General features: G+C 46.0%; 1 protein-coding gene across 1 annotated transcript in view; it reads left to right on the top strand.

Moving 5' to 3' along the window:
• crhr1 (corticotropin releasing hormone receptor 1) overlaps positions 1–27,230 on the top strand; it is a 132,078-nt gene that overhangs the window by 44,957 nt on the left and 59,891 nt on the right. Inside the window, exons 3-5 of the mRNA XM_046866691.1 lie at positions 14,502–14,552; positions 16,321–16,440; positions 24,526–24,611. Of these exons, the coding sequence (XP_046722647.1) occupies positions 14,502–14,552; positions 16,321–16,440; positions 24,526–24,611 (257 nt within the window). The remainder of the gene's footprint in view (positions 1–14,501; positions 14,553–16,320; positions 16,441–24,525; positions 24,612–27,230) is intronic.

Genomic DNA, 27,230 nt, shown 5'->3' with positions numbered 1-27,230 from the left:
GAAGGAAGCAGTAGTAGTTGAGAAATGGACCAAAGGGGAAATCTAATTTTGATGTAATACTTAGCAGGAGAGGCATATCAGCCAATTAAAGTCAGTGAAAAAAAAACCCACTAGATTTGTTCTCTAGGCTTGGAAAATAAATTTGTTCTAAAGAGTGTCTCACTGCTTGCAGCTTTTGGCAGAAGGTTGTTAGTTACTAGCAAGCTGTAATGGTTATACAAGATCAGTCAGGCGCATCCAGTTTTGATCGTGAATTCACTTTGGTAAGATTATCCTCCGAATGAGCAAAATGTAAAAAACTACAAATGCTGATGACAAAATTCGCTGACAATACCGAGAATATAATCATGATTTTGTCAATATGTCATTCCTAATTAACAAGCCTTTACTAAATTCATCAACCCACTGTATCTGTGGGAAAAGAAAAACCTTTATACTGCTTTTATAAAGTCAAGACAAAGTCAAGACATCTCAAAACCACTTTTCAGCCAGCTCTTCGTATATTCAGGCAACGTTTCGGTTCTGAAAGTAATTAGATTTTTCAAATTACCATCCTATCAGGTCTTCCCTGCCGGCTGTCCAAATCTTAAAAAGGATGATCCATTTCTCTGCTTGCTACATAGCTTATGTAATAAGCTGCTTATGACCTGCTTTTGACCTGCATATGACCTGCTTATGACCTGCTGCAAGATTTGGATGAGGGACTTAGTTCCGGGACGATGATATTAAGTAGTTGCGTCGCGCTGCCGACCTAACCCTTCAGGTCACCAAGCACACGGCGTGGGCCGTTGGTCGGTCCATGGTGGCCCTGGTAGCCACAGAAAGGCATCTGTGGCTCACCTTATCTGACCTCCCAGATAAGGATAGAGCTGTGCTGTTGAATGCCCCGATGACTCCTCCTGGGCTGTTTGGCGACGCTGTAACGGGTCCAGGAGGCCGGTCTGTTAGCCCTGCCACAAGACGTGCTTCAGCCTCCCTCCAGCAGTTCGTTCCCCATCTCTTCACACTCTCCTGGGGAAACGGGCCATCGAGGTGGTTCCCCTCTCGGATCGAGAGTCAGGTTACTACAGCCCATACTTCGTTGTTCCGAAGAAGGATGGCGGGTTGCGTCCCATTCTAGATCTTCGCTCCTTAAACCACTCACTTATGAGGCTCAGGTTCAGGATGCTTACTCTCAGAGAGGTCATGTATCAGATCAGGTCCGAGGACTGGTTTATCACGATAGATCTTTCAGGCAAAATATTTTGTTCTTAAAGTTGTTGCATTAGCAGGAAAAATAGGCAAGCATAAGGAATTGAGCGAGTTTGACAAGGGCTGTTCCCGGTCTCCAGAGGTCACAGTACCTATTAAATGTGGTCAAAGAAAGGAACCATAATGGACCAATGACAGGGTCATGGGCAGCCAAGGCTCATTGATGCACGTGGGGAGCAAAGGCAGGCCTGTCTGGTCCTATCCAACAGATGAGCTCCTGTACCTCAAACTGCTAAAGAAGTTAATGCTTGAATGCTGATCAGAGGTTATAAAGTTATGCCTGGTGTATATTTTGAGTGTATAAATTTATCCCTGATAAAGAAGCCACAATGGTGAGGGAAAATTCCCTGAGATAATATGAGAAATCTTAAGTGAACCCAGACTTAACAGTAGGGAACCCATTTCATTGGGTGTCAGCAGATGCAATAATACAGTTATATTCCGTGATGTATATCTATGAACTATATGTCCAACAAGCACAAATACATATGCAAGAAATTCATTACAGTTTTATTTTAGAGTTTATTTTGTTGTCAACTGGGTTATCAGCTGTTCATTGGTTGAGACTTGAGAGCAAATCTTTAATGTTCACTTGTAGACCTAAACCATAAAAACTGTTTATATTAAGGCCATCTTCATGGTTACTGAACACTCCCAACCATGGTATTTTCCCGTGTTTTTTGGCTGTCTATGTGGAGGTTGTCCTCAGCAGCAGCAAATATTTTATCTAGAAGTAGGGCATGAGGATGATTCAGGGAAACACCGCATTCAAATCTGAATTTCTTACTTAAGTTTAAAAGTCTCTGGACTGGTAGTAAACAAGAAGAAAAAAAACAGCAAAGGGATGAACCCTGTTCATCAAATAATCAGTCAATTCATAATTGATTATTCTTTACTGTGAGAATCAATCAATTAAATTCAGGTTTATTTGTATATTGCTGTAACAGTGGACGGTATCACAAAGCAGCTTGAAAGAAAGAAATAGATTGAGTGTACAAAAAATGTTAACCATTGGTTTATCCCTAATGATCAGGCTTATGGCATCTGCAGTAAACACTCACTGGGGTGATTTTATTAAAATAAATCTTGCGAGGAACCAGACTCAGAAAGGGAACTAATTTTCATCAGGGTGACACTGAATAATTTATTTTAGCTCCATCATTGTTAACTGATGTCAGCTGTTCTGATTGACAGCTGAGTACAAAACTTTGTTTTAATTGAAAACCTAAGTCACTGTAGCAGAACACTTAATATCAAGAACAGGCTAAAGCCATCTTCATGGGGTCTTAAAGACCTATACACAGTAATCTCATGTATCTTTTTTTATCTGTTTGTTTGGAGCCATCCTTAGCAGCAGTCCTTGTTCACCTTGTGAAGAAGCGTATTGAGTGCCGTGCACGGATTAGCCTGCATCCTTTCTCTGCCTGAAATTGAAGTAGTTGTAGTGTGCTGTATATAATCCATTTGGAAGTGTGTTAAACATCTGGCAGCTGTGTTAATCTGCCTTTTTTCAACCCACTTAAACTCTGTCTGGCTTTAAACATTTCTATTGTTTGGTAAATTATTGCTACTTTGACACTTTTATCTGGGTTAACAGCTAAGCACCAAGGAAAAGAGACAAACAAATGAAAACTTCTGAAACAATCTGTATAGCTGTCAGGGATCCACCAGCCACACCCTCACCAAACCCTCCAATCACTCCAAGCAGCTCACCAACTTACTAATCATCCACACCTGGTCCACATCAGTCACCACACTATAAGAACCCTGTTTATCCACAAGCTCATTGTCAATTCTACAGCTTAGGCTTATGAACATTCAGGATTACCCAAGCTACTCCGTTTGGTTTCGCTTAGCATACAAGATTCTGCGTGTTATCTGTTCTCACTCTGCCACAGTTATTCTCCTGGTTCAGTTTACCCTAGTTGGGTGCTCTTTTTTTCGTGCTTTTTGCCTTGCCCTTTTGTTTTCTCATTAAAAGGCCGTCGTTGAATTCACTTGGATTCCGGTACGTTCTTAGCGCCTGACAGTAGCAAAGGCTAGACAGCACAAACAAGCTAAGCTAATCTAAGCTAAGCTAAGGTAAGATAAGATAAGATAAGATAAGACAAGACAAGACAAGACAAGACAAGACAAAACATACCTTTATTTGTCCTACAGTGAGGAAATTTCTATGTTACAGCAGACAAAGAAAAATGTGCAATTAGTTGAAATTTGTCCAGAGCCACGGTCGGATTCGGTGTTAACTTTGCACACATTTATCCATGATGACATTTCTTTACTCAGATATAAAAGAATAAAAACCTCCACAGAAAAAGAATTCAAAATCACTAAACATTGCCTTCCAAGACAATTCCAGCATTGACCTCTCCTTAGCCACGCTTTAATGCAAACTGAGGGAAAGCAACCGGAACCGTAATATTATTCTCAAAGGAGCCACATATCATATTTAACAATTAAATGTAACAATTAAACAACAACTAAACCACTAAAAAAATTTACTGTAGAAACATTTTATCTCAAAAGTAGTAACAATAATTTCTAACTAATTATTATTAAAAGAATAATTTCCAGAGTCTAAAATAATTCAATAAATATAAAATACTTAATAACAAATTTACAGATTTTGAATGAAATTAATATATTTATAACATCTGTTACGATTAGTAAGTGTATTAAAAACTTGAAATATCGAACCCTAATATCTCGAGCACAAGGGGGGCAAATTTGCCTCTTAACGTCGGTTTTGTCAGGAATCCCCCTGCCACGCCCCCTTTGGCGGCTGTCAAACCTCGGCATTCCCCGAAGCACCCTGCTTCTTCTCCTGTGCGTGCCCCGCCCACACGGAGCTCCTCGCAGTCATGCTGGTCAAGTCAAGTCAAGTCAAGTTTATTTGTATAGCGCTTTTCACAACAGACATTGTCTCAAAGCAGCTTTACACAAATCAACAGTGATGGTGAATGGTGTGAATTTGTCCCTGATGAGCAAGCCGTGGCGACTGTGGCAAGGAAAAACTCCCTTAGATGTTATGAGGAAGAAACCTTGAGAGGAACCAGACTCAAAAAGGGAACCCATCCTCATTTGGGTGACATCAAGAGTTTGATCATAAATCTTTCAACAATAAAGAACACTGGACAGTGAGAACTAACATGATTACTGGAGTATAAGATTATAAGTGATGTTCTTTCTGCAGTCTTATACAGTCTATATGGTTAGTAGCTCCGAGTTTTATGAGCTCAGCATTTGTGATCACCACAGATCCAGCATCAGCTTCTCCATGCCAGAGCCTTTAAACACTCCAGGAGGTCCAATGTCAAAACTCCACACATGTAGCGGGATCCAAATGGCACTGGTACGTCTCTAGATGGTTCGGGATGTTTGTGAGTTCGGCATCTACTTCTTCAAAGGTCCGTAATCATCACGAGGTGGGAGGTGACTGGAGCTGGCCAAACCTCAGGGTGTCTCGGGATGGGGAGAGAAAGAGAAGCAGTGGAGAGGAATTAGCGTAGCTGCTGTTCATGATATTAACAGCACAAGTTGATAATGTGCATGTGATCAGATGTTCTGGAGCACAAGGTTATGATGTGATGTGTGTTATGTGTAGGCTTTGCTAAAAAGATATGTTTTTAATCTACACTTAAACTGGGTGAGTGTGTCTGAGCCACGAACACCGTCAGGAAGACTGTTTCAGAGTTTAGGAGCTAAATGTGAAAATGCTCTACCACCTTTAGTGGACTTTGCTATTCTAGGAACTACTAGAAGCCCAGAGTTTTGAGATCTCAGGGAGCGTGGCGGATTGTAGCGTGTTAAAAGACTGGATAGATACATGGGAGCCAAACCATTTAGTGCTTTATAAGTGAGAAGTAATAGTTTGTAGTCTATTCGAATCTTAACAGGAAGCCAAAGTAGGGACGATAAGATCGGGGTTATGTGATCATATTTTTTTGACCTTGTAAGAACTCTGGCTGCTGCATTCTGGACTAACTGAAGCTTGTTTATTAATGATGCAGGACATCCACCTAGTAACACATTACAGTAGTCTATTCTGGAGGTCATGAACGCATGGACGAGCTTCTCTGCATCGGATATGGGCAACATATTTCTTAGCTTAGAAATATTTCTAAGGTGAAAGAAGGCTGTTTTTGTAACTTGATTGATGTGATTTTTGAAAGACAAGTCGCTGTCTAAAATAACACCCAGGTCTTTTACCGTTTAACTAGTGGTTACAGAACATCCGTCTAAATGCAGGTTGAGATGCTGGAGCGTCTGTATACTAGTTTTTGGGCCGATGAGCAAAATCTCAGTCTTATCAGAATTGCTTATGCTGGTCACACACACCTGACTCTCATTCACTCACTCATCCCATCTCCTATTTAAGCCCCTCACCTCCACAAACTCGCGGTCTGTTATTGTTCGTGCATGATCGTATGTGTTGGTTCATGTCGGTCTGCTTAATCGCGTATACGTATCCCGCTACGTACCCTTCTTCTCGGACTCTGCATTCTCTCAACGGCACCCCGGATTACCCCGATCCTGCTGTTTTCCATGTTCACACTGTCTGCACCACGTTTATCCGTTGCTGCCCAGCGCTGCGCTTTCCATAGCGGGGATCCGTGGATTCTCTACACGAACTGTCTCTGCTTTCACAGAACTTCGTGGACCGCGCTCCCAGAGCGCACCACTGGATATTACTGCTTCACTACAAGTATTGGTGGATTATCTCCTGAGTATTCTCAATAAACTTTGTTTGCGTTTACTTCGGCTTCCGCCTCCTTATCCGCATTACAGGTTATCTGGATCCGCATGACCAATCAATCAAATCGCGGCAACGCTGTTGTGTAAAAAAAAACCTCCAAAAACACGTGCATGCACACTCATTTAATAACACACATCATGTACATAAAGAAATTTCAACCACGTTAATATATTGCCGCTGTCAGGAATCCGCCTGCCACGCCTCCTTCAGAGGCTGCCTTTGCCGCTGCGCGCTCCCAAGCACGCAGCGCAAATCGCACACAGCTGAAGCACGTTATCCTCTCATTTCCTGCCACCATATAAACCACTCACTCACCCACATTCCGGGTCCGTTATTGCACGTTCGTGCGTGGTCTTGCAGGATTATGCTGTGTGTGTTCGCGCTTGTGCTTCTCCCGCAACGTGCCTTCTTCGCCCGGACTTCTCGCTCACTCCACGGCCGCGTTCGGCTTCCCCCGCGCGCCTCGGACTACCGACGCTTCCCCGTCGCTTCCCTCCGTGCCGCGCTTCCTCCATAACGCACCGTGGATGTTTATTATCTGAACTGCTCCGTTTCCGGATTATCCCGAACTGCACGGGTGTTTTTGTGTTGGCTCTGCCCTTGTTCAAATAAAGCCTCTGTTTGCCGTTACTCCGGCTTCCGCCTCTGTGCCGCGCATAACAGAATAACGGACCCCTGAAATAGGAATATCGGACAAGAAAAAAAAAGGGAAAAGAAAAGAAGGAGAAAAGGAAAAGGACATGATCGGGTTAATGCCGTGGTCCCGGCGCGAGCCGTGTCTCGGAGGTCGGGTTCGTTCTGCCGCGGTCAAGCGGCAGCCAAGCTCCGCCCCCGGGAAAACCCGGAAGCTCGCAGCCGCTTCTCGGGCATGCTCGGCAGCGCCACGCCCCCTTCATGACGTCACAGGACTCCCGGCTCGCTTCTCTGGCAACAGAGCCGAATGGAGGGATTTTTTGAGGAGCGTGGATCAATATGTGGAGTTAAACCCAGCCGGTTATCCCACTGAAGAGGCGAAAATCGCCCTCCACATGTCTCTTCTACCCGAGGAATCTCTCTCCCTTGCCAGAGAGCTGTGGAGCACGATGGCGGGCGAGTTCAGCTCCTGCACCCAGTTCCTCCAGCTTCTCACCAGGGAACTCGGGATAACCACAGCTGATCTCCATCTCCTCTCCCCCGCTGCTGAGAACGCCGTTCCTCATCAGAGCTTCCAGGAGGTTACCACGCTGCTTCAGGCCCTCCAGGTCAGCTCTGCGCCGAAGGTCCTCAAGGGATCTCCGCCGTGCTCCAGGAGATCCAGGCTGGCTCTGTTTCATTCCAGGACCTCCAGGAGCTCTCCGTTCTGCTCCAGAACCTTCCGGTGGGTCCAGCTCCGTTCCTGTGTCCCGAGGAGAGCTCCGTTCCGCCCCAGGACCTCCATGAATGCTCGGCTCCGTCCCAAGACCTCCAAGAGAGCCCAGCTCCGCTCCAGGTCGCCGAAGAGAGCCCAGCTCCGCTCCAGGTCGCCGAAGAGAGCCCAGCTCCGCTCCAGGTCGCCGAAGAGAGCCCAGCTCCGCTCCAGGTCTCCGAAGAGAGCTCCGTTCCGCTCCAGGTCTCCGAAGAGAGCTCCGTTCCGCTCCAGGTCTCCGAAGAGAGCTCCGTTCCGCTCCAGGTCTCGAAGAGCTCCGTTCCGCTCAGGTCTCGAAGAGCTCCGTTCCGCTCAGGTCTCGAAGAGCTCCGTTCCGTCCCTGAGCGACCCCGTGAGCTCCTCTCCGTCCCTGAGCGACCCCGTGAGCTCCTCTCCGTCCCTGAGCGACCCCGTGAGCTCCTCTCCGTCCCTGAGCGACCCCGTGAGCTCCTCTCCGTCCCTGAGCGACCCCGTGAGCTCCTCTCCGTCCCTGAGCGACCCCGTGAGCTCCTCTCTGTCCCTGAGCGACCCCGTGAGCTCCTCTCTGTCCCTGAGCGACCCCGAGAGCTCCTCTCTGTCCCTGAGCGACCCCGAGAGCTCCTCTCGGTCCCGCTGCAGAGAGTCCCCGAGAGCTCGGTCCCGCTGCAGAGAGTCCCCGAGAGCTCGGTCCCGCTGCAGAGAGTCCCCGAGAGCTCGGTCCCGCTGCAGAGAGTCCCCGAGAGCTCGGTCCCGCTGCAGAGAGTCCCGAGAGCTCAGCCGTCCCAGGGCCTCCGGGCGAGCTCCTCTCCGCTCCTAGGCTTCCAGGCGGCTCCCTTCCCGCGCCTAGGCTTCCAGGAGAGCTCCTCTTTGCTCCAGGTCCCTGACGAGAACGCGGCTCCGCTCCCGGTTCCTGACGTAAGCTCCTCTGTGCTCCCAAGTCCCAAGGAGAGCTCGGTTCCAAGCCCATGCATCTCTTCAACCAAAGGGGTCCCGGAGCACACAACTCGTCTCAGAGGCTGCGAAAGGGACGTCGACCCGTCGCCCCCGGGCGTCACCGAAGGCTACGGCTCGCCCCCCAGTCTCCCAGACAGCGATGCCATATCTCAGAGCTCCGCTTCCACCGAGAGATCCCCAGAGCTCACATCTCAGTCCCTGGACTGCGAAGGGACGCCGAGCCGCTGCCCGGACTACATCCGGGCGACAGCTCGCCCCACAGTCTCCCTGAGGGCGAGGCCATCTCTCGTTCCCCAGAGCTCTCAACTCCACTCCAAGACTGCGAAGGGACGTCGAGCCGCTGCCCGGACTACATCCGAAGGCGACAGCTCGCCCCACAGTCTCCCAAGAAGTGATGGCTCGCCCCACGAGCACTCAGTAGGCGAAACCACGTCACAGACCGTCTCTCTTCCCAAGGGATTCCCAGAGCTCTCACCTCAGTTCCGGGACTGCGAAAGGGATGTCGAACCGCTGCTCCTGGCTTCATCCGAAGGCGGCGGCTCGCCCACAGCCTCTCACAAGGTGACGGCTCGCCTCGGGACCCCTCTCACGGTGACATCCTGTCTCCAAGCTCCCTGGACGAAGACAGGTCACTCCTGAGCTCCAGGGAAGTTGACGTCGCACCGACGGATCCTGACGAGGTCGCGACTCAACCGCTGTACTCGGTCAGGGACGTCGCTCCATCTCCGGGCTCCGTCCAGAAGGCCTTCCAGCTGGTAAGCCCCGTCGAGAGCTATGCCCTGCTTCCAGTAGTCACCGAGGTTGTCTCTCCACTCCAGGTCCCCGTGGGTGATGAGGTCCCGTTCCTGTCCTTCCTGGGTAACGCCGGTCCGTTCCAGGTTGCTGCCAGGGACGTCTGGCCACGTCAGGTCTCCAGGGCTGCCGCCTCTCAGCTCCAGACCACCGCAGGGGAGGTCGTTCAGCAGCCGGGTTTCGCTGAGGGCATGGCTCCGCTCCTGGGCTCCGCTGAGGGCAGCACTCCGCCTCCAGTCTCCGCCGATGGTGTCAGCCTCCGCGGATGGCATCCCTCCGCCTCCTGTCTCCGCCGAGGACGTCGCTCCGCTCCGGGTCTCCGCAGGGGTCGCCTCTCCGCCTCCTGTCTCCGCCGAGGGCGTCGTTCCGCTCCGGGTCTCCTCAGGGGTCGTCTCTCCGCCTCCTGTCTCCGCCGAGGACGTCGCTCCGCTCCGGGTCTCCGCAGGGGTCGTCTCTCCGCCTCCTGTCTCCGCCGAGGGCGTCGTTCCGCTCCGGGTCTCCACAGGGGTCGTCCCTCCGCCTCCTGTCTCCGCCGGGGACGTCGCTCCGCTCCGGGTCTCCGTGGGGGCCGTCGCTCCGCTCCAGGGCTCCGTGATGGCCGTCTCTCCGCCTCCAGTCGGCAACGAGGACCTCGCCCCGTTCCTGGCCTCCGCGTGGGGCGGTGTTCCGTCCTGGCTCCGTGACGGTTCCGTCCGGGTCCCTTTCGACCCTGGAGGACTGGAGGGGCCCTCCTCCGAGTGCCCGGGCCCACCGGGCTGTTGGCGGCTTGGGGGCGTCAGGGATCCGCCTGCCACGCCTCCTTCAGAGGCTGCCTTTGCCGCTGCGCGCTCCCAAGCACGCAGCGCAAATCGCACACAGCTGAAGCACGTTATCCTCTCATTTCCTGCCACCATATAAACCACTCACTCACCCACATTCCGGGTCCGTTATTGCACGTTCGTGCGTGGTCTTGCAGGATTATGCTGTGTGTGTTCGCGCTTGTGCTTCTCCCGCAACGTGCCTTCTTCGCCCGGACTTCTCGCTCACTCCACGGCCGCGTTCGGCTTCCCCCGCGCGCCTCGGACTACCGACGCTTCCCCGTCGCTTCCCTCCGTGCCGCGCTTCCTCCATAACGCACCGTGGATGTTTATTATCTGAACTGCTCCGTTTCCGGATTATCCCGAACTGCACGGGTGTTTTGTGTTGGCTCTGCCCTTGTTCAAATAAAGACTCTGTTTGCCGTTACTCCGGCTTCCGCCTCTGTGCCGCGCATAACAGAATAACGGACCCCTGAAATAGGAATATCGGACAAGAAAAAAAAAGGGAAAAGAAAAAGAAGGAGAAAAAGGAAAAGGACATGATCGGGTTAATGCCGTGGTCCCGGCGCGAGCCGTGTCTCGGAGGTCGGGTTCGTTCTGCCGCGGTCAAGCGGCAGCCAAGCTCCGCCCCCGGGAAAACCCGGAAGCTCGCAGCCGCTTCTCGGGCACGCTCGGCAGCGCCACGCCCCCTTCATGACGTCACAGGACTCCCGGCTCGCTTCTCTGGCAACAGAGCCGAATGGAGGGATTTTTTGAGGAGCGTGGATCAATATGTGGAGTTAAACCCAGCCGGTTATCCCACTGAAGAGGCGAAAATCGCCCTCCACATGTCTCTTCTACCCGAGGAATCTCTCTCCCTTGCCAGAGAGCTGTGGAGCACGATGGCGGGCGAGTTCAGCTCCTGCACCCAGTTCCTCCAGCTTCTCACCAGGGAACTCGGGATAACCACAGCTGATCTCCATCTCCTCTCCCCCGCTGCTGAGAACGCCGTTCCTCATCAGAGCTTCCAGGAGGTTACCACGCTGCTTCAGGCCCTCCAGGTCAGCTCTGCTCCGCCGAAGGTCCTCCAAGGGATCTCCGCCGTGCTCCAGGAGATCCAGGCTGGCTCTGTTTCATTCCAGGACCTCCAGGAGCTCTCCGTTCTGCTCCAGAACCTTCCGGTGGGTCCAGCTCCGTTCCTGTGTCCCGAGGAGAGCTCCGTTCCGCCCCAGGACCTCCATGAATGCTCGGCTCCGTCCCAAGACCTCCAAGAGAGCCCAGCTCCGCTCCAGGTCGCCGAAGAGAGCCCAGCTCCGCTCCAGGTCGCCGAAGAGAGCCCAGCTCCGCTCCAGGTCGCCGAAGAGAGCCCAGCTCCGCTCCAGGTCTCCGAAGAGAGCTCCGTTCCGCTCCAGGTCTCCGAAGAGAGCTCCGTTCCGCTCCAGGTCTCCGAAGAGAGCTCCGTTCCGCTCAGGTCTCGAAGAGCTCCGTTCCGCTCCAGGTCTCCGAAGAGAGCTCCGTTCCGCTCCAGGTCTCCGAAGAGAGCTCCGTTCCGTCCCTGAGCGACCCCGTGAGCTCCTCTCCGTCCCTGAGCGACCCCGTGAGCTCCTCTCCGTCCCTGAGCGACCCCGTGAGCTCCTCTCCGTCCCTGAGCGACCCCGTGAGCTCCTCTCCGTCCCTGAGCGACCCCGTGAGCCCCTCTCCGTCCCTGAGCGACCCCGTGAGCTCCTCTCTGTCCCTGAGCGACCCCGTGAGCTCCTCTCTGTCCCTGAGCGACCCCGTGAGCTCCTCTCTGTCCCTGAGCGACCCCGAGAGCTCCTCTCGGTCCCGCTGCAGAGAGTCCCGAGCTCGGTCCCGCTGCAGAGAGTCCCCGAGAGCTCGGTCCCGCTGCAGAGAGTCCCCGAGAGCTCGGTCCCGCTGCAGAGAGTCCCCGAGAGCTCGGTCCCGCTCCAGAGAGTCCCATGAGCTCAGCCGTCCCAGGGCCTCCGGGCGAGCTCCTCTCCGCTCCTAGGCTTCCAGGCGGCTCCTTCCGCGCCTAGGCTTCCAGGAGAGCTCCTCTTTGCTCCAGGTCCCTGACGAGAACGCGGCTCCGCTCCCGGTTCCTGACGTAAGCTCCTCTGTGCTCCCAAGTCCCAAGGAGAGCTCGGTTCCAAGCCCATGCATCTCTTCAACCAAAGGGGTCCCGAGCACACAACTCGTCTCAGAGGCTGCGAAAGGGACGTCGACCCGTCGCCCCCGGGCGTCACCGAAGGCTACGGCTCGCCCCCCAGTCTCCCAGACAGCGATGCCATATCTCAGAGCTCCGCTTCCACCGAGAGATCCCCAGAGCTCACATCTCAGTCCCTGGACTGCGAAAGGGAAGTCGTTTCGTTGCCCCCGGGCTCCACCGAAGGCGACGGTTCGCCCCACAGTCTCCCTGAGGGCGAGGCCATCTCTCGTTCCCCAGAGCTCTCAACTCCACTCCAAGACTGCGAAGGACGCCGAGCCGCTGCCCGGACTACATCCGAAGGCGACAGCTCGCCCCACAGTCTCCCAAGAAGTGACGGCTCGCCCCACGAGCACTCAGTAGGCGAAACCACGTCACAGACCGTCTCTCTTCCCAAGGGATTCCCAGAGCTCTCACCTCAGTTCCGGGACTGCGAAAGGGATGTCGAACCGCTGCTCCTGGCTTCATCCGAAGGCGGCGGCTCGCCCCACAGCCTCTCACAAGGTGACGGCTCGCCTCGGGACCCCTCTCACGGTGACATCCTGTCTCCAAGCTCCCTGGACGAAGACAGGTCACTCCTGAGCTCCAGGGAAGTTGACGTCGCACCGACGAATCCTGACGAGGTCGCGACTCAACCGCTGTACTCGGTCAGGGACGTCGCTCCATCTCCGGGCTCCGTCCAGAAGGCCTTCCAGCTGGTAAGCCCCGTCGAGAGCTATGCCCTGCTTCCAGTAGTCACCGAGGTTGTCTCTCCACTCCAGGTCCCCGTGGGTGATGAGGTCCCGTTCCTGTCCTTCCTGGGTAACGCCGGTCCGTTCCAGGTTGCTGCCAGGGACGTCTGGCCACGTCAGGTCTCCAGGGCTGCCGCCTCAGCTCCAGACCACCGCAGGGAGGTCGTTCAGCAGCCGGGTTTCGCTGAGGGCATGGCTCCGCTCCTGGGCTCCGCTGAGGGCAGCACTCCGCCTCCAGTCTCCGCCGATGGTGTCAGCCTCCGCGGATGGCATCCCTCCGCCTCCTGTCTCCGCCCGAGGCGTCGCTCCGCTCCGGGTCTCCGCGGGGTCACCTCTCCGCCTCCTGTCTCCGCCCGAGGCGTCGTTCCGCTCGGGTCTCCTCAGGGGTCGTCTCTCCGCCTCCTGTCTCCGCCGAGGCGTCGCTCCGCTCCGGGTCTCCGCGGGGTCACCTCTCCGCCTCCTGTCTCCGCCCGAGGCGTCGTTCCGCTCGGGTCTCCTCAGGGGTCGTCTCTCCGCCTCCTGTCTCCGCCGAGGACGTCGCTCCGCACCGGGTCTCCGCAGGGGTCGTCTCTCCGCCTCCTGTCTCCGCCGAGGGCGTCGTTCCGCTCCGGGTCTCCACAGGGGTCGTCCCTCCGCCTCCTGTCTCCGCCGGGGACGTCGCTCCGCTCCGGGTCTCCGTGGGGGCCGTCGCTCCGCTCCAGGGCTCCGTGATGGCCGTCTCTCCGCCTCCAGTCGGCAACGAGGACCTCGCCCCGTTCCTGGCCTCCGCGTGGGGCGGTGTTCCGTCCTGGCTCCGTGACGGTTCCGTCCGGGTCCCTTTCGACCCTGGAGGACTGGAGGGGCCCTCCTCCGAGTGCCCGGGCCCACCGGGCTGTTGGCGGCTTGGGGGCGTCCGGTGCCGCCCCTTTGGGGGGGGGTGGTGTCAGGAATCCGCCTGCCACGCCTCCTTCAGAGGCTGCCTTTGCCGCTGCGCGCTCCCAAGCACGCAGCGCAAATCGCACACAGCTGAAGCACGTTATCCTCTCATTTCCTGCCACCATATAAACCACTCACTCACCCACATTCCGGGTCCGTTATTGCACGCTCGCGCGTGGTCTTGCAGGATTATGCTGTGTGTGTTCGCTTGTGCTTCTCCCGCAACGTGCCTTCTTCGCCCGGACTTCGCTCACTCCACGGCCGCGTTCGGCTTCCCAGCGCCTCGGACTACCGACGCTTCCCCGTCGCTTCCCTCCGTGCCGCGCTTCCTCCATAACGCACCGTGGATGTTTATTATCTGAACTGCTCCGTTTCCGGATTATCCCGAACTGCACGGGTGTTTTTGTGTTGGCTCTGCCCTTGTTCAAATAAAGCCTCTGTTTGCCGTTACTCCGGCTTCCGCCTCTGTGCCGCGCATAACAGCCGCCATATTGGCTTTTGTTTGTCTCGATCATGGGTTATCTCGACGCTTTTTGGCGTCTCCTAGGCCGGCGACATAACCGGGTTCCACTGTATACTTTGTTTTTTTGGTGGGTTTTTTTTGTTAACATCAGAGGGTGTATTATGTACAGTACTATTTAAAAAAACAAGTCCATCTTTTGTCTTATAAAGAATGTCATGTGACCTGACAGATTATAACTGTGTTTCTCCATCATACTGACTTGAGTTTGAATTTCTTTTCCTTTTTCTTGTTTTCCAGCTCGTACCCTAATACTTTGGAACCAGACAGCAAGCTCAAGTAACTCCACAGGTACACTTATTCAGCATTATATTTACTGTACTGCTAATTTGTTGTAATTGTTGTTTGTAACTCATTATAAGTGCAACTCTCAGGCTGGTTTACAGCTTCACTGTGAATAGAACAGGTGAAAAGCCTATTTCAAACATTAAGGTGCACAACATTGAGATTTTCAGTAAAAATTCCATTCACAGGCTGCTGCTTTCTATTATTTTTTAAATGTCACACTGAAAGCAACAGCGAACAATACAGTCAAAGTCTGGATGATTCACATGATGATTTATTTCATAATGTCAAAGTTGTTATTGCATTCAGATAAAGCCATCATGTATTTGGTGTGTATTCACTACAATATTGTGTTTTTGCAAGCAGTCAAAATACACTGTATAAATAAAAGTATTGGGATTTTTCAGCCATATGCGGTTCTTCCCAAAACTGTTACCACAAAATTTAAGGCAGATAATTATACATGATGTATTCGGATGTCATAGCATTTCATTTCTCTTCCAAGTCGATTAGAAGACCTGAACCTGTTTCAGCATGACAGTGCCCCTGTGCACAAAGCCAGCTCCATGACGATATGGTTTACATGGTTTGGAATGAAAGATCTTGAGTGGTCTGCTTTAGAGTTCTGAGCTCAACCCAAGTGCGGAAACAGTTAACTAAATCTAATATAACTACTCTGATGAAGGAAATAGTTTGTAGTCACTATTTTATAGTCACGTTTATAATAAATAAAGAAGTCAGACTCTTCCAGACTCAAAAAATATCTTTTAGATTGCACTGAGTTAAGAAAACTGGAGTTTGCTAATAAAACAAATAGAATATAATACAAATAAAGGAAACTTTGTTAGGAGAAGATATTAGTCATATACTTGTTTATTACCTGTTACCCAGTGTGACCACTCTGTTTGGTTAATAGTACAGAATATGTTGTTAAGGTAAAAGAGTTGTACAGGTAAAAGAAACCCTAATGGCTTTAGTCAATATGAGTGCTTTTATTCGGCGACCTCACTGCTAGATGCCATACACTTTACACTCTCACCTTATAATGCAAACATCCCAATGTACAGTATACCTCAGCCAATACTGAGAAACCCTGTAATCCACACTCACAATAAGCACCACTTACCACTTTCTCCCCAAGCGTGTATCAGTAGTGATGAGATTTGACACAGAGTCTTATTAGACGTACCAGCCCCAAACGATTAAAAACCCATCACGAAACTCACCCCTTCGAGACTGCATCGGAAACGTTGTTATATACGATGCAGCTCTGAGCTAAAAAGGTATTTCACACTCTGCTGTGCGTAGCAGATTGTCGGCACAGCGAATGGAAAAATTAACGCTCAAAGGGAGGCATGGACTCGAAGAGCAAGATCGCTTTTGATCCAACAAAACAAAGGAAACAAAACTTAATGCAAAAAATGAAGGCATTGAAAATACATAGGTATTGTTGGAAAACACACAGCAAAGGAACTTGTGTCTAGAATATCTTGAATGAAAGTTGTTTGTGTATTGGGTCATGGCTTGAAATGTACTGAGCTTTCTGTCCAAAATCTAATTTGCATGAATTGTTTTATGTTTGTCCAGTGCAGGAAACAAAACCCTATAGAATAGATAGACTAAATGACAATGCTTGTGAGAAGGGGATTCTTTCAAAAGAAAAAGATGGGAAAATGTCCCTATAGACAGGGGCTTTCATAAATATTTTTAAGATACACTATAAATCACTAACCTACTCTCTGTCTTTGTCTCTCTCTCACTTTTTCTCAAGCAGGTTTGTTCTGTAATATATCTATAGATGGCATCGGGACATGTTGGCCCAGGAGCAGCGCAGGAGAAATAGTAGCACGGCCGTGTCCTGAGACCTTCTTGGGTGTCCGTTACAACACCACCAGTGAGTCCAGCTCTAATTAATTAACAGTTGAACTAAAATATAGGTTACGTCCAACTTCTAATGCCACTATCATTGTACAGGTGTACAGAGAGAATGAAATGCAGGTAGTGTCCAGGTATTTTGTAGTCATGATTATAAAAAATAATGTAGTCACTCTAATAATATCTTTTAAATTGCAATGAGTTAAGAAACCAGTAAAACTCATGACTTGGTTTTTGTTAAGGACACAAAATAATATACTACAGATACTAGAAACTTTCCTAGAAGAAGATATAAATCAGATACTTGTTCATTCCCTGTTTCGCTGTGTGACCACTCTTTTCGGTTAACAACACAAAATATGTTGCTAACACCTGACCACCACACCTAAGACCCAAGTCATCTCTAAACTATTGTACACAACTGTATAGGATGTCTTTGTGTAATGCATTATTATAGTTTACCTTCACAAATATTAGTTAGATTAGATTAGATTGGATTAGATTAGATTAGTTTAAACATGAAAATGGCCCTGTGCAAAATGCTATTGGCAACTTTTATTGCCAATTGTACAGAGACAATGAAATGCAGGTAGTGTCCAAGTAGTCCATATAGCAAACTCATGAATTGAAATGGTAGGATTAGGGTGCAATAGTCGTATACTGTAACATTGCACAGGTAAAAGTAAACAGTTTTTTAAATATCGTATAGTAGTAAAAAATTATGTTAAGGCATGAATGCAAATGTATGTTTATTATTAGTGAAACCATACTCAACATAGAGCATGAAGAAAAAATATTCTTGTAAATGTTTTAAATTAATTATGGTGTTTAAAATTACATCATCAGGACACGAAATGGTACTTTTGCTGTTTCCGCACGGACGGTTTCAAATTCCGGATGTGTGCATAATGGCGGCTTTATTTCGCCTTTATTTATTTATATAATTTTTAGTTTAGTAAATAGTCAAAAAGGATCAATTAATTAATAAAAATTAATTTGCCTTACACGTTATTAAAGTGTTAATTTTAAACAGTCATAATATATATACATATACGCGTGTGTGTGTGTGTTTGCACAGTAGATGCAATTTAATATAAATGGTTATAGGTAAAAAGAAAAACAGATAACTGCAGCAAATCACTATTATGATTTATCGTCATTTCAATTTAACGGAAAAATTATATTTCTTCAGATAATTCACTACATCTACTAAAGTATCGGGACACCTGACATTTCCAGCCGTTCACTTGAGCTAAACCCAAACCTGTTTCAAAATGACCGTGCCTCTTTGCGCAAAGCGAGCTCTATAGCTTATGTAGGTTGGTGTGAAAGATCTTGAGTGGCCTGCTATAGAGCTCTGACCTTAATCCTTCTGAACACCTTTGGAATAAATTAGAAAGCTGACTGCTCCCTAGTTCACCTCACATTACATTAGTACCTGACTTTACTAAGGCCCTTCTGGCTGAATGAGCACAAATATTTTTTTTGTGTGCTTGCACTTGTAAGTCACATGACAAGTGCAAATAAAATCACCAGTCCTGTGGTACAAATTTACAGGATCCAGGTGAGATTTTTCATTTACGCAAGAGTGTGCATTAGTAATACATTTTCCTTGTAGACCTCTTTGTGGGTTTATCAGCAGAAATTTAACTGGAATTTGTTTTTTTTTTTCCTTTTTTTCAAAAACTAAGTAATAGTCCCTGGTGGTCTAGTGGTTAGGATGCGGCGCTCTCACTGCTGTGGCCCGGGTTTGATCCCCAGTCAGGGAACCAACCCCAGCCACTCTCAGTGCCGGTCCCAAGCCCGGATAAATGGGGAGGGTTGCGTTAGGAAGGGCATCCTGCGTAAAAACGTGCCAAATCAAACATGCGGATGATCCGCTGTAGCGACCCCTAATGGGAGAAGCCGAAAGAAAGTTTTTTAGTAGCTGGAAAACAATATTTTTATTGACATGTTTTTTCTTTTTTACAAATTAAAATCAGATTCTAGTGCATTTGGCTTTTTGTTGTTGTTATTGTTGTTTGTTTATTTGCTCTTTAATTTTTTCCATTTTGGACAGAGCTTTATTTTTGACATCGTTTGAACTGCCTTTTATCTGTATCATATTATTCCATTGTGATTGTAAAAATATCTCTTGCAATCAAATAGTGTAATAGGTTGCACTGTTTTTTTTTTTTTCTCAATCTGAAAGTTATTTAGTGCATCAGAAGGACAGTGGGACGGTTCTCGCCCATGTTCTGGCATAACGTTTAGCTAGTACATCACTTAATGATAAGCAGAAAGACAGACATTTCTTTTGACCTTTTGATTACATCAGAAGCCAAACAGCCAGAGCTCTGTGTGTGTGTGTGTGTGTGTGTGTGTGTGTGTGTGTGTGTGTGTGTGTGTGTGTGTGTGTGTGCACGCACGTGCACTGTGCAGTTATACACGCCATTGTAGATGCCGGTGTCCCTGGCATGGGTAGATAAGGACAGAAATAGCTGTGGTTGCTTGTGTGACCTGACAGATGAGACCCAGGTGGAGAGACATTACGTACTTATGTGTTATTTAAGAGAATTCATTAAAGAATCATTGCTGAAGTAATACTAGATGCTGATTCCCTGTGGACTGCGGTGTCAATTTGTTAAAAGAGTTTAATTAGCAGGTTGAATCATATCCATGGTAGATCCTGGATTCTTCCAGAACCAAGGTGCTACACTACTAAATATTGAACAAAGATTTTTAGACACAGAACGTAAGATTAATATGTGCTTTTGAACAATTCAGTCCACATTTATTTCCTGTTTACTATTATCCTCCACACTTCTGGGAAGGTGTTCCACTAGATTTTGGAGTGTGCTTGTGGAGATTTAGATTTTGGAGAGTTCTCATTCAGGTACTAATATACGTTGAGGAGGCCTGGTGTGCAGTCCCAGTTTCAATTCATCCCAAAGGTGTTCAAAAGGAGTTAGGATCTCTATTGCAGGCCATTTAAGATCTTCCATTTGAACCCATGTAAACCATATCTCCATGGAGCTCTCTTTTCACACAGTGGCACTGTCATGCTTGAATAGGTTTGGGTCTCCTAGTTCAAGTAAAGGGTAATATCACATGCTACCACATCATATACAATTGTGTGTATTATGCAATTGCCATCCAGGTGCAGGATATATGGTGAAAGTTTTCTTATCTTATACCCTATTTGGTTATTTCTGGGACTGCATGAATGGCATTAGGTAAGTTTTGTAAAGATTGATCTGTTAAAGTAAGTGAGCTTGCTGTTGTGATCACTGAACCTCTTTGGTAATGCTGCTGGCTTTTGAAATTGTTCTGCACATATCTATCTGCCTCCTGGGGGCTCTTTTAGGTGCTTTGAAATCTCAAATGTCAAAGAAATAAATAGTAAAAACACTTTTCTACACTTTTAGTTGCCAAGTAAGTTGACGGAAAAAACAAGGGGTGTGCTTTTACAGGAAAATAATCAACCACGGTATGGTGTGGTGTAGTCGAATTACTTAGAGCTTCCCAATAAAAGCATTTTACAAAGCAATGCTTTCCTTTTATAATACAGCAATTATCAAAGCAGTGGGTGGAAACAGCGTGTTTTATTTTTTGGGGTAAATCCAAAATTCAAAGTCCATGGTATGGTCGAAACATAGGAAGTAATATTCTAAAAGCACAGTTTATAATGCTCAGCTGGGGAAACAAACATTGGTCTAAACCCAAGTGCAATACTAGGAAACATGAAAATCAAGACATGGACATGAAAAAAAAAGCATGGTAAAACTTGCCAATGAATATACGATAAACATTGAATATACATATGTAATTAACATGAAACACACTCAGAGAACAAGCCAATGACATGAGAAGGAGAACAGACCAAGCAAAAACTAAAGTCATCCCAAATTATAGATTTCAAATAAAACTCACTGTGTGCATTTTTTTTCCCACTACTTCTTTTTTTGTTTTTATTTGTAAGAATATGCTAAAGGTCTAGCATGATGAATAGAGGGATGCTATGGAACAAGCTTCAGCGCATGATATATAGGTGCTTATTATGTCCTGGTGCTGAAGTTCTACTTTTTCTCAAATGCTAAGCAAATGCATGTGCATACATACACATAAACATGCACACACACACACACACACACACACACATACAAACAAACAAGAATCAAGATGAATGAAGGAGCAGTCAAGGAGCCAATATAAGGCAGCGAGCCCAGAACACACTCATGAACACACACACACAGACACACAGACACACTCACACCATCCTAGTTACAGAAATAAATGATAACCCACTGTAAATTCTCCACTGGGCCTTGCCTCCTGTAATCTTTTCTCGCTAGATGTTATTCAGTGTGTGTGAGTGAGTGCGTGTGACAGGTGTGTGTGGATTCTGCGAGGAAAAGGGAATGGTATGTGGGTGGTAGAGCACTGAAACACGTTTCTGATGAATGCATAGTGGGTAATGCATCACTTTAATCAGCAGCTCATATTTTCTCTCACACTGAGTAATTACTCGCTAAGAAACGGTCACATTCCTGTGAGCCACATAGCCGTGATGATTCACGTCCACGCCTTACTGTTTCACAGGTTTAAAGTTTGTTTTTATTATTGGTTTACGGACTCGGTTTACCCTGAGTGACCTTCTGAAACTCAACTCTTGTAGTTATAATGGTGCATTTGTTCTTGTTAATAAAACTATTAAAAATGTCTCACCTGGTTTCACTGAGCCTTCCAGGCTTTACTCTGGGATCTCAGGTTTGCGCTTGTATCTTAAAGCCTTTGCAGTTGGTGGATTAGCTACAGTTACAGATTAAGAGTCTTGCTCAATGGTCCAGTAGTCACAGCTTGGTGGTTCTGGGATTTGACATTCTGACTCAATATCTTAATGACAGAGCTATTACTTCCCAGATATACAGTATGTCCAAAATTTCCATAGAAATAGTTTTTAACTTATAGCATAGCTATTTACATTCTTAAACTTCTAGTATCTGACGGGACACATTATGTATTATTTTCCTCAGATAATGCCACAGCAAAAAGTCCCTTATCAAAATTAAAGCAGTTCACAGTAAAGTAAAATTAACTATAAAATTGTATTTAGGACAGAAATCAGAATCGATCCTGTCATCATACAATGGAATTTCGGGACAAAAAAAATTGAATACATTTAATACAAGTCTGAACATTTAAAAGAAAAAAAAACGAGTAATTGAATTGAAGTTGCTTTATATAACTCGGTGGTTTGCATTTTTAGTAGTCAGCATTGCTAGCTTTTTACTGTGTATTTAGCAGTGCTAGTAATCCAGTGGTGTCCAGTTCCTCAGAATACGATATGGCAGCCATAACATGAATTTCTGACTGAAAAAATGGCTAAACAAAAAAAAAAAAAACAACTTTGAAGTTTTGATGTTTAAAAAACGTTCCAAGCACACTTGCTGTTAGCAGTGCATGAACTAGTTGTTTGCCTCTAGGCATTTAGCAATACATTAAATTGGTTGAATATTATTAGGTACTGGCTGTCTGCGTGTGTGTGTGTGTGTGTGTGTGTGTGTGTGTGTGTGTGTGTGTGTGTGTGTGTGTGTTTAGATTAGCTTCTATTTATCACTAATATCAAATAGTGTAAATCTGGCATATATTTCGTATATAGACCCTTCAACAAAGGTTTTCCTCTTTAGAAAAAGTAGAACCTCATGAGAAAACTAGAACTGGAACTCATCCAAAGATCCTTTTTGGGAAACCTTTTGCTGTAAGGGTGCATTTCCTGTTTATTGCTGCTGCTTTTTTGAGCGACAGCTGTACTGTTCCTATAAAAAAAAATAACCACTAAGGATCCAGGCTTCCTGAAACTTTAAGTAGTTCCTCATATAGATCATACAAAAGAGAGAGAGAGAGAGAGAGAGAGAGAGAGAGAGAGAGAGAGAAAGTGACTGTGTAGCTTCAGACAGCAATTCCTCAGTGTCATAACCTTAAAAGTGATCCCAAGTCTCTATCTTTCAATCACTATCTTTTACTGGTTCTTTTTATAACCTTCTAACATGCGATATCTATATTTTAGAGCTGTCAATCAAATAAAATATTCAATCACAATTTTCATGAGTTACCTCGCAACTTAATCACACATTTTTATCTGTTTTGAATGTACCTTCAATTATGTACCGCTAATCAACATGGGCATGGCCATAAATACATAAAAAAATACAATTTAAGTTAGGAATTTCAAATCTTTTCGGCGTTATGAGGAAGAAAAAACTACAAAACGTGTGTTTGTCGATCCAGAGGGTTAATTGCTGGATGTGTGCATCAAGGAGTTTTTTGGTGCTTTATTTGAGACTTGGCAAATCAGAAAAACAAATGTTTAGTGATTAATAACATTTGGTGGAGTTTGTAATTATTTTTTTATATCTGACTAAAAAAAGTCATGAATAAATGTGTTTTAATTTCACCTCTTTTATATTTGTCTTTATTTTTTTTTAATGGTCAAACAGAAATGCGCAGTGCATTAATCTTGCGTTACTAATATTTGTGATGTTAAAATGAATTTGCGTTAACGTGTTATTAACACAGTAATTTTGACAGCCCTAATATATTCGTTGCAAGTCATCACTGAAGCACATTTCTTCCTTCACCCACACTTGCTATGGTAAAAGTCTCCATGGAAACTCTCTAGCACACACACACACACACACACACACACACACACACACACACCAGAAGACACCACAAGGGTCGTGGTTTCAGTATCAGCCTACCTGCGTGGGTTCGCCTTTCGGCTCTATTTTTAACACGCCAGATCGAATATCGACACATTGTCTGAGGAGCGCTCGGAATATCATGAGGTCACATATTGATCGTGGTCTGCCTTGGAATGCCGGCCAGAGCGATGCGTAAACATAAATCTTCTTAATGACAGGATGCCGGCTTATGCCTGTGGCTGCTGCTGATGGGCTTGAAGCGAGCACTATCTTACAAACACCGACCCTGTACTTCAGCAGGAATGAAGTAACTAAGAAACAGACGACTTTTTTTTAGTTACTGTACTAAATATGACATCCTTGTAAAAGTCCCTTTAATAAGATATATAAAATACGATAAGCTTTTTTAAAATAAAGAGTATTAATTTCTGTTGCTTGAAATGTTCAGCTATCTGGTTATAAAATTATTTTCACAAAGGTTGGCTTTTGCTTCTTCATCCATCTTTAGCACCACATGTGTACTGAGATGTGGTTGGCTCTGGATTTCATACTGTGCCTCAAGCACATTTTTCTGTGACCTGCAAACCTCATTCCTAATCTAAAACACGTGTATACAGTCAACCCCTGATAATTTGCGGTTCAGAACTCGCGACTCGGAAAAAATATGCGGGTTCTCCTTTGGAACCTAACTAACAGCAAGTTGCGGATTATCTGGGGGGTTTTAGAACGTAACCCCTGCCAGTTCCGGGGGGCCGTTGTATATCTAAAAACATAACCTCATGACTTCATTACTGCTATTGTTAAACAGGAAGTAAAAAGTAGGAGGTTGGAAGCATTGACTGTACAGTTGCTGGCGAAGCATCTTTCTTCATCGTGTTCTGTATAAAGATTAAAAGCCTATGCGGATGCGTACACATATTTAGTAGGGCATGTTCAACAACCAGTACTTATTTAGAATAACAATTACTACAACTTCCTCATTTATCTAATAGCAAAGGCTAAAACCTTGCAATACTAGTGATTAAAAGATGAAAGATTTGATCAACATGGAGCAACAGATGAACATAGAGAGGATGTCAGGATGATGAACAGGGTTCAATCATGTTGTTTTTTCACACTTGTTTAAAACCTTGTTCATGATAATTAACACTTGTCTATAAGTTCACTGTTCAGTGCACCCCATTTCTCTCGTTTTGTCCTCACATATTGACGTTATTGCTGGTAATCCAATTCAGTTTATATTGTTCTAGTAGGTTTCTAGATCTTTTGTCATTTTGTATGTGTATATATATATATATATATATATATATATATATATATATATATATATATATATATATTTTTTTTTTTTTTTTATTTTTTTTTTTTTTTTTAAAGCCATATTGCAGTTTTCAGCATGATTCTCTCTGTTTTTCCAGATAACGTCTATAGAGAATGTCTGCCCAACGGAACCTGGGCGAAGAAGGGGAACTATACTCAGTGTCAGGAAATACTCAATGAAGAGGTAAAGGGAAGCACATGATGGGTACAATTCTGTCTCAGTTATACAGCGTGTTTAGAGAGATTTTTTTTTTTAATGATGTTTTGGGTTTAATGATGCTATTATGCAGGAAAAAATAGCACTTATAAACCTAATTACGTCTTGTTTACCTCAGATCAAAATAGTTGCATGGTTTTTAAAAAAGACAAACAGTGACAAACTGTGCATGACATCTTCACGAGCTAATATGCTAGCAAACGAATCATATCAGCAGACGAGTACTGACATGTAGATAAAAACAGAAAGACATGCACAGCTTTTCTTGGTTGAGTTCAGTTATTTTGCATTCTTAAGGATGAGTTAAGAAGTTTTAATATTTCGTCATAATATTAAAAAGTCATAATATGTAATATTATGAGGAAATTCTTTTTCAAATTTTGCTAATTAAGTCATAAGACTGTTGTGAGTATTGGACATGCATATGATCAATGCAATAACTTCCCAAATTGTCAAATCTCCATTCCATTTTGACTTTAATTATATAGTTACATTTTCAAAACTCTGCAACCTTTGCTCATTATAGTACAATTTATTATTCTCTACATATTTCTTCATTTTTTACTTAATATCACATAGAATATTCCCATATAGTACAAATTTATTCTTAAAACACTGTGACTTATTTCTCATAATATCAGATATTTGATTTTTAAGCTTAAAATATTTTGTTAAATATTTAAAAGAAATTCTGCGTGCCTTCAGAAACACTTTCCTAAGGGTCACACATCCACAGCTGTCATGATTATTATTTTTACACATAATTAAGAAACAAGCTTTTGGGATAAATAAAATGAATGGGGGTTATAGCAAAACCTGTATTTGAAGAAAAAAAAATACATCGTATTGAGCAGTTTTAACAAGTGGTATAATATTCTATAATATACTATATAGGCAAAAGTGAATTTTTCATCGATATATGGTTCTTCTCCAAACTAAAAAATCTCTAAAACTGTCTTTGGGTGTCCTTATTTTGACAAGGAGACTCAAAACTGTTTCCGCATGGCAATTCTCCTGTGTATGGAAGGAGCTCCATGAAAATATAGTTTACATGCTTGAAGTGGAAGATCTTGAGTGGCCTGCTATAGAGCTCTGACTTCTGACCTGACACCTTTAGGATGAATTAGAACACAGACTGCACCCCAGGCCCCCTCACGTTACATCAGTACCAGACTTTACTATACCTTGTAAGCAAAATCTAGAGGAACATCTTACTGGAAGAGTGGAGGTTAGTATGATAGCAAATGGGGACTAAATGTGGGATGTTCAGAAAGCACATACAAATCTTATTGCCAGGTGTATTACCTCATTAATCACTACTCATTACTCCGCAGTGGAGCTACTTATAGCTACTTGAAATGTACCCTGAGTGAAATGCTATAAAGCTTGTGCAGTACAGTGCAGTTATAATGATTCAGGAAAATCAGCTTCATGGAAAAGCCCTGCAAAGATATTGATAAGTCCATCTCGAAATGAAGATCCAGCACAGCTACTGTAGGTTTGTAAGATTTATTGCTTGCCATTGACTCTAACATGAGCAGTAAAGACAAAAAAGAATAAATCATGTCTATGTCCTGTACTGCTCTCTGCTTTCTGCTCTGTGGTTATCTGTTTTTGTGAAAGTAAGCGTTTAAGCGGGCACGGCAGGAGGATGTAGGGAGGCTCTTAAAAAACAAGGGCTCTCTGCACCCGCGGTATTAGATCGGTCAGGGTTCAATAATGCATGCGCTGACAGTTCTAAAGCAGGATGGTGAGCTTCGACTGCCATTAGCTCCATGTAGTAGGCCATTACACACAGCTATTGGGTATTTGTCATCTCATTTCTGGGAAAGTCGGCGCTCTTTTTATCTTCCAATGCAGAAAAAAATCCCTTGCTCGTTCCAAACAAGGGCAGGAGTCTCAACTTTCTTCCTTCTTGCTGTCCTATTTAAGAAAGTGTAGGAGGACTATTGCAAAAGGAATATTACTGAAACAGTATTTTAGTCTACGGTTACGCGGCTTGCTTTTCCGCACAGCAGCTGCACCTGGTGTTTGATCCCAAACCGCCATAGCATCTTGCAGTCCATCAAAGAGAATCATCTACAAACCTATTTTCATCTCACTTGATTTGAGATGACATTCTGCTACTAAATAGTCTGTTTTTTTCTTCACGTTTTATATCGCACCACAGACACGTAAAATGTAGTTTGTGTAGTTTCTCAGTAGGGTTCAGGTCTGGAGACATACTTAGACACTCCATCGCCTTCAGCTTCCTGAGCATCATCTTGGCGGTGTGTTTGGGGTCATTATTATGTTGGAGAACTGCCGTTCAGACCAGTTTCTGAAGGCAGAGCATCATGTTCTGCTTCAGAATGTCACAGTACATGTTTATGTTTCAATGAACAGATTGTAGACAAGACAGACATTTTGGACACCATCTGAGCCAAACAAGTTTATCGTAGTCTCATTAGAACACAGGCTCTTGGACAGGTTGTCTTCAGCAAACTGTTTGCGGGCTTTCTTATGAACCAGCTTCAGAAGAGGCTTCCTTCTGGAATGACGGCCATGCAAACAGACTTGATGCAGTGCGGCATTTGGTCTGAGCAC

The sequence above is a fragment of the Silurus meridionalis genome, chromosome 14 (genome assembly GCF_014805685.1).
Source record: "Silurus meridionalis isolate SWU-2019-XX chromosome 14, ASM1480568v1, whole genome shotgun sequence".
In the NCBI taxonomy this organism is placed as follows: Eukaryota; Metazoa; Chordata; class Actinopteri; order Siluriformes; family Siluridae; genus Silurus; species Silurus meridionalis.
This window is presented reverse-complemented; position numbering and strand designations above follow the sequence as displayed.